This window comes from Choloepus didactylus, chromosome 9 (assembly GCF_015220235.1).
Source record: "Choloepus didactylus isolate mChoDid1 chromosome 9, mChoDid1.pri, whole genome shotgun sequence".
In the NCBI taxonomy this organism is placed as follows: domain Eukaryota; kingdom Metazoa; phylum Chordata; class Mammalia; order Pilosa; family Megalonychidae; genus Choloepus; species Choloepus didactylus.
In genome coordinates this window covers 88141208-88151955 of record NC_051315.1, presented here as the reverse complement: position 1 = coordinate 88151955, position 10748 = coordinate 88141208, and the positions used below count along the sequence as shown (strand labels likewise).

The 10748-nt window shown below is 39.0% G+C and overlaps 1 protein-coding gene across 1 annotated transcript; it reads right to left on the bottom strand.

Moving 5' to 3' along the window:
- Positions 1 to 3458: 3458 nt before the first annotated feature.
- LOC119543801 (alpha-S1-casein-like) lies at positions 3459 to 3999 on the bottom strand. The gene is made up of 2 exons (XM_037848660.1): positions 3866 to 3999; positions 3459 to 3759 (listed from the first exon to the last, which is right to left on the bottom strand). Exons 1-2 carry the CDS (start codon positions 3997 to 3999, stop codon positions 3459 to 3461), a joined length of 435 nt encoding a protein of 144 aa, XP_037704588.1.
- Between the last annotated feature and the right edge of the window lie 6749 nt (positions 4000 to 10748).

Below are 10748 nucleotides of genomic sequence, written 5' to 3'. Positions count from 1 at the left end.
TTATTTCTTTGCTGAGGCTTTTTTTTTTTTCATTTGTGAGAAATGTGCTTATAATTGCTCATTGAGGCATTTTTGTGGTGGTGCTTTAGTGTCCTGGCTGCCAAAGCAAATACCGTACATTGGATTGGCTTAAACAGTGGGAATTTATGGGCTCACAGTTTTGAGGCTGGAGAAGTTCAAAGTCAAGGCGTCATCCGAACAGTGTTTTCCCCCAGAAGACGGGCGTTCTGGGGCTGGCTGCTGGCGAGCCTTTGTCCGTGGCTTTTCTGTCACACGGCTGTGCACATGGCTGCCGCTCCCGGCTCGTCCCTCCTCTTCCAGGTTCCATTGATTTTCAGCTTCTGGCTGCTCTCTCTGGCTACCTCTCTCTCTCCCTCTCTCTTGCTCTCTGTCTCTCACCCCCCCTAAGGCCTTCAATAATAGGACCAAGACCTGATTCAGGTGAGCCACACCTTAACTGAAGTAACCTCAAAAATCCTATTTCCAAGAGTTCACACCCACAGCAATGGATTAAGTTTAAGAACATGCTTTTCTGGGATACATAGCTCGAAACCACCAGGGATGACTATTTTGAAATCCTTGTCAGGTAATTCTAACACCTGTCATCTTAGTGTTGGCATCTGTGGATTGCCTTCTCATTCAAGTAGAGATTTTCCTGATTCTTGACATTATGAATAGTTTTCAGTTGGAGCCTGATAAGATACTGGATCCTATTTGAATCTTCTGTTTTAGTAGGCTTCCCCTGACACTGCTGTAGCAGGGTGGGGTGATGGTACCACCTCATTACTTTCAGGTGGCCTTGGAACTCCAGCTTTGCCATGGGGCCTCTATCAACATCTGGGCTGTAGTGGGGTTCCCTGATACTAAGCAGGGGTGTTTTGTTGTTGCTCCTTCAGTGGCCTCATTACTGCCAGGCAGTGGTGAAGTCTCCTCTTCTCTAGGCCTCCACTGGCCTCACACCAGGGGAGGGGGGTGCATTTTGTCATCTCTGGTGGGGTTGGAAGTCCAGTCTCCCCATGTGCTCTAACCTCAAACTGAGGGTTGGGAGAAGGCTCGGTTTTCTAACTGCCTGGCAGAGATGAAAATCTTCTCCCCATTTAACCTTCTCTGACACCACCCCAGTGGGGAGATGGCCAGGGCCTTGTTCCGGCCTGGTGAGGATGGAAATCCAGGCTTCCCGCTCAGTTTTTGTTGGTGGGGATAGAGCTGCAGTTTTTTTCTATTGTCTTTGGCTGGAGTAGGGCAACGGTTGTCTGAAAGTTTTCTGTCTTGCTAGGCTGCCCTCTCCTGGCCTTCTCTAGAGACAGCAAGCTTGCCTTGGGCCTTTTTTTGGTCCATGCCTGTGTGTGTTTCTGTGTTGCTGGCTTCTTCAGCTCTTCTTCAGTCTGGGATATCTGAGGCAAAAAGAAAACCCAAGGAACTCACACTCCAAGTCTCTAGCTGGCCTGCCCTCTCTCCACCTTTCAGAGTCTTGTGCTTGTTTTCTATATAATGTCCAGGGCTTTTAGCTGTACTTAGCAGGAGAACGGAGAAGAGTATTTCATCTTTTTGGCAATATCCTTGCATTTGAAACCAAAAGGACACATCAAGGTGTGTCAGTTCCAGCCCAGGAGTTTGCGTCATCCATAGTTCCTTTGTAGCCAGTTAGAGCTAAGCATCGAGAGGTGTGTCCGCTGGCCCCAGAGGTGAGCTGCTGGGTGGGCAGGTGGAAACCACCAGGCTGCGGGCTTCGCGTGACTGTGAAGGAACCAACGTTTTAAGTTGGGGAAACACCAGTATTTAGTTGTAGATTACAGATTTGAAAATGGAAGATAGATTTGACTGAGAATATTAACTATAAGGTTAAAATTATTTCTTTGTATCTTTGTTTCAAGAGTGTGTGAGAACCACTGGAGAAACGGATTCAGAATTTTGCTTTATTCATTAAGTACTGTCTATATAGATATGTGTTCATTTTAATTTGATCTATAACACACAATACCATAGAGAACCAACAAAAGAGAATGAAAATAATTGGGATTAGGACAAATCACTTCATCCTTTTAGTCCATTTCCTCATTTGTATTTTTTAAAAATTTAGTAAGTACCTGAGAGTAATTCGAATTAGGTAGATAACGGGTGCAACAGTGATTTGTAAGCTATTGAGTGCTATATAACTATTAGGTATTGTTAATATGATCATTTATATGAATTGTCCATCGTGTATGTCTTATGGTGTAGCCTAATAAAATGACTTTGAATATTAAAAAAAAAAAAAAAATTCCAGTGAAAGAAAAGGTCCTTAATCCATGGACTGAATTTTAAATAGCCCTTAAAATGAGCAAAGAAAAAGAGTTACCCATACACCTGGGTTGCTTTGCATATATATGTGATTTTTGATTAGTTTAGAGATGGATTTGTTCTGAACAGTAAGAATTTGGACATGGCCTGAGATTATAGAAGAGTAGACCAGTTTGCCTTATCAAGTGAGTGGAACATTTTACTGTACTTTGTTATTTCATATTGAGTATAAAAGTCGAGTAATGATGACTCTAACTCAAGTAAAATTATGTAAAATTGAACTTTAAAAAATTCTTCTAGTAATTTTCTTCTCTTGAATATGTCTAGAGAAAGAAAGAATTAAGTTCCAGAGACTTTGAAGGCATATGCAAGTTACAGCATATGATGTAAATGAAAGCTTCAGGTTTTGCAAATCTAATGCTTGCTTAAATGTACATATATGTAAATCATCTGATCCTTAGGATTCAAATAGTTCACTTAAAATCGGGGAGGTGGAAATGAAACTGGTAGAAAAGACTTTGGGGAGTCTAATACTGAACTTTGGAAGCCTCTTTCTATATTAGGCTTGACACTGGGACCTTACTTGACTAGCTTTTCTCATGATATGGGGGATGTCATAGACACTATTAAAATCTCTTCAGATGCTGTCAGCCAATGCCTATCTTAATATTCATTATCCCCCAAATCTTAGGTGTCACAAGTGTTGAATGGGTTTTCTAAATCTCCTTTCTGTTCTCTCATCACCTTGTTGCCATTCCATTTTTTTGTTTGTTTTTCTGTGCCTAAAAGTGTAATTTATTGAAAAGAAAAACTCAGTCACTGCATACATTTGTTATGGTGTCACTAACAGAAGCAACTAACTGAAGATTTTTTAAACAAAAATTTATCTATCATGGAAACTTCATTACCCTCTGATGAGGTGGCCTCCATACCACCATGACATAACTGGAATTTGCACACATTAAACAAGGGAAATTTAGCTTAAGAAAAGGACACTATCTAATACACAGTAGAGACCGTACAAAAGATTGCCCTCAATTTGGGATTTTCTATTCTGAAAGAACAGTTGAAGCCTTTGGATAGAATGGTTTTATATGTAATCAAAGGAATTAAGAGCATGAGATTTTCAGTCACATCAAGGACCACATTGTGCAGTTCTCAGGAATTCACTTAATCCTTCACCAGTCTGGCAACATATTGTCAGTGTTTTCAATGTCTTCAAAGGCGATGGGTTTAGAAATTTCATGCATTGGAAAGAGCCATGAATGACATGATTTGCTAAGGATAATACCAAGCAGCACAGGGATAGATATCAATCTTCTAAGATTGATCAGTCTAAGAATCTGAAGATTGAGTTTGTAGAGCTCTTCCTGTAAAATACGCTTCTCAGTGTTGTTGGGAGCAACTTCCACACTCGATGAACCGCTGCTAACTTCCTTCTCAGCATCTGGAATGACATGGTCTTCACTTAATTCCTTCCTGGTAGCCTTGAATTCATCACTCTTATTCTCTCAGAAGTTCTCTCTGCCTGTTCAGTTCATTGTTGTATTCCTCTGTTAACTCTCTCTGTATAGGCACAGCAAACCTGAAAAACTGTCTTTCTTTGAGAACCTCATTGCTGTTATCTAGTTCATTCTTACTCAGTTCTGGATGTCTAAGAGGAAGTTTAGACCTGGCAAGGGCAACAGCCACAAGGCAGGTGAGGATGAAAAGCTTCATGTTGGTGAAGACCTTGATCCCAAGGCTAAGAAGAGGAAGCAAGCTGGGTTGAAGACCAATGTTGTGGCAGATCTGCTTCACATGATTACAGAACCAACAAGAAGATGTGGGAGATACTGGGAAGTCTCAGACACAAGCTTTTGGGTCCTTGCAGAGTTCAGAATGGTCACCTTCTTGGCCCAGCAGTGTCAAAGAGTTTATATGGCGTTTCATTACATAGGCAGATTGATGGAATCAGTGCCCAAGTGGCTGAACTCAATCTCCAGCCCCCTTCCTCTCCCAGAGTTCTGTGAGGTGGGGCTAACGTGACAAGGCTCAATGTCTCCTACCTTACAGTTTTAAATTAACTTTTTAGAAGAAGTTCATTGTTCCAGTGAGACTATATAATGCAGTAAGATCTTTAGTTGCCAAAATGCAACTAATTGGAATCCTTAATCAGAAATATATGCTATAATTCAAATTTGAGGGAAAAGAAAGAAGTCATAAGAAAACTAAATGGTGTAAGCAATTTCTTTTAATAAAAGCTTCCAGAACTTATTGTGGAGTTTGTACAGACTCTCTTGTCACCTATACTTTGTCCTTTCAGCAGAAACTCATCGAGTATTGTATGTGATACATTCATACTCAGCTTCTCACTTCATTCTCAAAACAGCCCTTTGAGGGAGGTTTATTATCCCCTCATTAAAAGAAAGGAAACTGGATCAGAGAAATTAAGTAATTCAAACCAGATTGTCTATTCAAGAAATAGAGTTCTCACTCTGAAGATCTGCAATATGTAATAATTTAATTTTCTATTCTGTCAAAACCTTTTCTGACCATACTAGTTATTTCTCTTCCCTTGAAAAAATGTATTTCCAATGATCCGTCTACAGCCTTCCTTGTTACTCCTTCCATAATTTTCCTTAGAGGTATCTTCCAGTTCTATGACTTCAGTTTTATATTCTCAGTGGATGATTCACCAAATCAGAGAGACTTGCTCCCTCGGTTCCTTATCTAAGTATCTCTGAGTCAATGGCAGTACATTTATCCTCTGAGTCTGTGTTCTCATCCATAAATTATGGATAGTAATATACATGTTACATACCCAGTGTGAGGATTAAATGAGGTAATGTGTTAAACATGCCTGATACATATTAGATGCTCAAGAAATGATAGGTGATTTCTTCCCAGCTCTCCAAATTCTAATCCTCTCCAACCTAGAAAAAGTTTCAACTCACTGTTGAAATATAACCTTGCAATTTTTCTCTCTCCCTAATTAACAACTCATTTTAGTTTCCAAATTTATATTCTGTTAAATCTTGCCAGTTACACAATCTTAAAATCCATTCATTTTTACTGCTTTTCTCTTGTGTACACATCTGGTCAGTTGCTAAGCCCTAGAGTCCAGTACTGTAGGGCCAGTCTTAACATTGGTTCATTCCTTTTCAGCTCCCATCCTAGTTTAGACCATCATCTTTATTATTCCAAATTTTACAGAATAATGGTCTCCTTCTCCTTGTCTGACCCCTGCCCTTCTTTCCTGCACATTATACTCCCATTAATCTTTTTGAAACAGCAATTTATTATGTTTGCTGCCTTTTCTAAAACCTTTTACTATTTCCCCAGGATACAGTTCAAACTCCTTGACAGCTTGACCAACTTATATTTATAGCCTCCTTTCCTACTATTTTCCTAAACCATCTATTTTCTCCCTACACCAAAGCTGTTTCAGTTACAATTAGTTTGACTACAAGAAATAGAAACCTTTACAAACAGTTGCTTAAACAATCAAATCCTCGGGTAGAAAGTCCAAGACCAATAAGTGTCCATGAAATCATCAAGAACCAAAGCTCCTTTTATCCTATTGCTTCTTCCTTGATGTGTGGCTTTTATCTGTATGATAACAGAATGATGACTGCCTGTCTCCATGCCTAGAGGAAAGGGAGAAGAAACAAAAGGAGCTTTGCTATTTTCTTTGGGAATGATTCTCCCTCCACTTCTCTCCCTTTCCTCACCTTCAGGGATTGCCAACTTCCACCTACAGCCCATTGGCCAGAATGATATCACATGGTCACTAAGAAATGCAAGAGAAGCAGGGGAAACAAAGTTTTTACCGGGGTATGTTGCTGCCTCTAAACAATATCAAAGGAAAAGGGGATAAAAGGAAGCAACGAGCAATGTCTACCATACAAGCAGGCTGGACTACTGCATCTCTACTGAGCATTTCCTCCCTGTTGGTACTTCTCTGTCTTTGCTCAAGAAATTCTTCCATCACATCCCTGCTATGAATATTCTCTTTATAGAAATCTACTGGCCACCACAGTCAGGAGTGATCTTCTTGTGCTCACTTCCAGTTCTTACTTTCATAGTTCCATACCCTACAGCACTCATCACATTGTCTTGTATACTCTTAATGCACAGTTCTTAATAATAATGCCATTTACTTAGCACTTACTACATGTCAAGTGTTGTGCTAGTATTATTTCTAATTCTCACAACGATACTGCAAAGTAGTATTACTTCACAGATGAGAAAATTGATGTTCAAAGATTAAATGATTTGCCCAGGAAATAATTGAACTCAGGTAATTTGGCTCTAAAACTCTTAGCAGTCAAGTACTGTCCTTTCCCATATACGTCCCTGTATCGCCCACACTTAGCAATGTATATTTACATAGTAGATGTTTGTTAAATATTTTGAAAATGAATGATCATAATGATGACTCAAGATACTCCAAAATCCTGATTGAACAATTTTTCCTAACAAAATTGACCATGTGTTTGATAATTGTTGAAGCTGAGTGATATTTCATTATTCTCTCTACTTTTGTATATGCTGGAGATTTCCATAATACTGAAATTTTAATTATTGTCCAAATATACTTACTAAGTAGATTAATACATTTAGAAAAAGTTTCAGAAATAATTGAAAAAGTTTTTCCTTTCAGTTAATTCTAGCTAATTCCAAAGAATTATTGCATACGGTTATACATTTATATATATTATATATCATATACTACAGTCCCTAAAGCATGACTAAAATAATAATCCAAAGAGGAATAGCTAAAATGCCAATGGGGAAATTAAAATAGAATTTTAAAAATATTAAATTAATTCAAAAGCACAAACCAGAAAAGAAAAAAAAATTAATAAAACAGGTTTCATCAAAAATAACTTGTATTCCTCAAAACAGTGTTGAGGAAATGAAATGCCAATTCACAGCCTGGGAGAAAATCAAACATATCTGATAAAGAACTTGTATCCAAAACATATAATACTCAAAACTCAATGAAATGACCAACCTAATTTTAAAATGGGCAAAAGAAGATATACGGATGGCAAATAAGCAAATAGACCTACTCCAAGACACATAATAATCACAATGTCAAATGCCCAAGACAGAATTCTGAAAGCAGCAAGAGAAAAGCGATCCATCACATACAAAATATAAGACTAAGACCCGATTTCTCATCAGAAACCATGGAGGCGAGAAGGCAGTGGTGTGATATATTTAAGATGCTGAAAGAGAAAAATTGTCAACCAAGAATTCTTTATCTGGCAAATCTGTCCTTCAAAACTGAGGGAGAGGGGGCATTTACTTGGAGGATCTGAGAGCAGGGACATGAATGGACATTTGCACACTGGTGTTTCTGGAGAGAATATACATGATTTGCAATGGGTGGAGGTGGCCTAAAGGCACATCAGCTGAGGAACAGAATGGTGAACTGATGTGTGTGCTTACAATGAAATATTGAGCTACTGTGAGAAGGATTGAAGCTGTGAGACACCCAACGAGGTGAATGGAACTTGTAGACAGTATTTTGAGTGAAGTACGCCAGAAACAAAGCCAAACACTATAATGCCTCACCAATATGGACTAACTACAATGTGTAAACTTATCAGGGGGAAAGCTTACTGTAATGGTCCCTAGATTATAAGCTCTTACAGCAGTCACATCTATTACTGATTGTAAAGGCCATCTCCAGATTCCAAGATGCTGATCCCTTTGTGTATAACCTGATCGATCCCTGGAATTTTGGGTATCTGTGTGACACCTGAAACTCAGAGCTAGAACTTGGCTGATATGAACATCAGTATTAACACATATAGCAACTGTTAAAAAAGCAGAAAAAGAATCCAGACTTCAACTAGAGATAGGAATGAAGCAGATGTGGTCAGGACCAGGGCAAATCAGGCCAAAGTGTAAAGGACAATACTGACTGCATTTTAAAACTTCAAATTCCACATGAGACCAAGGAAAGTTATGTTTAGTTAGTGCAAGATCTGTATTTCCTAAACAGTTTAACTCACGCAGCTTGTTCAAATACCATAATTACATGGAACTTTCAATAGGAAGTAAGACCTGGTAGGTTTGCATAGGTTAGTGTGAAATAGCAACACATCCCAAAGCAATTTGGACAGAGAATAAAAATGTATGTGCAGGGCCTTCCTAAGGATTTGGGGGGAAAATGCAGAGGTGTTGGGCTTCCTCACCTGCATTGTTGCTGCTGTTCTCACAAACATTGAGGACTGACGGTTTGATGTGCCGAGCCCTCTATCATGGGACTTGCCCTTATGAAGCTTGTCACTGCAAAGGAGAGGCTAAACCTGCTTATAATTGTGTCTAAGGGTCTCCCCCTGAGTACCTCTTTGTTGCTCAGATGTGGCCCTCTCTTTCTAGCTAAGCCACCTTGGCAGATGAACTCACTGCCCTCCCTCCTACGTGGGATCTGACTCCCAGAGATGTAAATCTCCCTTGCAACACGGGATATGACTCCAGGAGATGAATCTGGACCTGACATTGTGGGATTGAGAACATCTTGACCAAAAGGGGGATGCGAAATGAAATGAAATAAAGTTTCAGTGGCTGAGAGATTCCAAATGGAGTCGAGAGGTCACTCTGGTGGACATTCTTATGTACTATATAGATAACCCTTTTTAGGTTTTGATGCATTGGAATAGCTAGAAGTAAATACCTGAAACTATCAAACTGCAACCCAATACCCTTGACTCTTGAAGACAATTGTATAGCAATGTAGCTTACAAGAAGTGACAGTGTGATTGTGAAAGCCTTACGGAACACACTCCCTTTATTCAGTGTATGGATGGGTGAGTGGAAAAATGGGGACAAAAAACTAAATGAAAAACGGTGGGTGGGGGGTGTTTTGGGTGTTCTTTTATTTTTTATTCTTATTTTCACTTTCTCTGGTACAAGGAAAATGTTCAAAAAATAGATTGGGGTGATGAATGCACAACCATATGATGGTAGTGTGAACAATTGATTGTACAGTTTGGATGACTGTATGGTATGTGAATATATCTCAATAAAATTGAATAAAAAAATGGGAGTTTAAAATATTCACAAACAGAAGCTAAGGGAGTTTGTGAACAAGAAACCTGTTCAACAAGAAATACCAGAGGGAGTGCTCCAGGCTGAATGGAAAAGACAGAAAGAGAGGCTTGGAGGAGGGTGTAGAAATGATGATTATCAGTGAGTGTAACTAAAATGGGAATAAAGAAAGAGAGAGACAAAAATAAGATATGACTTATAAAAGCCAAAGGACAAAATGGTTGAAGTAAAATACTACCTTTACAGTAATAACATTGAATGTTAATGGATTAAACTCCCCAGTCAAAAGATGCAGAGTGGCAGAATGGATAAAAAAATATGATCCATCCATATGCTGTCAATAAGCAACTCAGCTTAGAAACCTATAACCCAAGGATGCAAAGAGGTTGAAAATGAAAGGTTGGAAAAGATACTCCATGCAAACAACAACCCGAAGAGAGTGAGGTAGCTATAATAATATTGGACAAAAATAGACTTTAAATACAGAACTGTTAAAAAGACAAAGAAGGACATTATTAATAAAAGGGGCAATCCACCAAGAGGAAATAACAATCATAAATATTTATGTACCTAACCAGGGTGCCCCAAAATACATACAGCAAACACTGGCAACACTGAAGGAGCTATTGATGCCGCTGTATTATATGTGTGAATGTGATTGAAGGGGAAAGTTTAGGGTCGAGTATTTCACTAGAAGGAAAGCTAGAGGGTAAAATATGAGACTGTATAGCACAGTGAACCCTTTTGTGGACCATGACTGAGGTTGACAGTACAAATGTGGAAATGTTCTTTCATGAAATAGAATGAATGTGCCTTACAGGGTGGTATATGGCAAAAAATACACCTAAGGCAAACTATGGAAATAGTTAATAGTAATATTTTAATATTCTGTCATCATTTGCAACACAGATACCACACCAGTGCTAAGTGTCAATAATAGGGTGTGTAAGGATATGGGTCTTTTCTTTTTGGAATAATGCAAATGTTCTAGAATTGATGTGATAGATGCACAACTCTGTGATTATACTGAGAGCCATTGATTTTACACTTTGGGTACATTGTATGGTGCGTGAATATATCAGTCAGAGTGGATCTTAATCCTATTACTGGAGTTCTTTGGAAATAGAATGAAATTCACACAGAAAGAGAGAAAGCCACAGAGGGAGTAGCCAGAAGTTGGACATCAACAGAACCTGAAAGAGAAGGGAGAGACCAGAAGACACTGACACATACCTTGCCATGTGACAAGCTAAGGTCCAGCCCCAGAATGCCAATCTTCAGGAAGAAAGCATCACCTTGATGGCACCTTTATTTGGACTGTCTTTTAGCCTCAAAACTGTGAGCTAATACATTCCCATTATTTAACAGTCCCCAACCCCAAAACGAATAAAGGGGAATTTCCTCAATCTGATCAAGTGCGT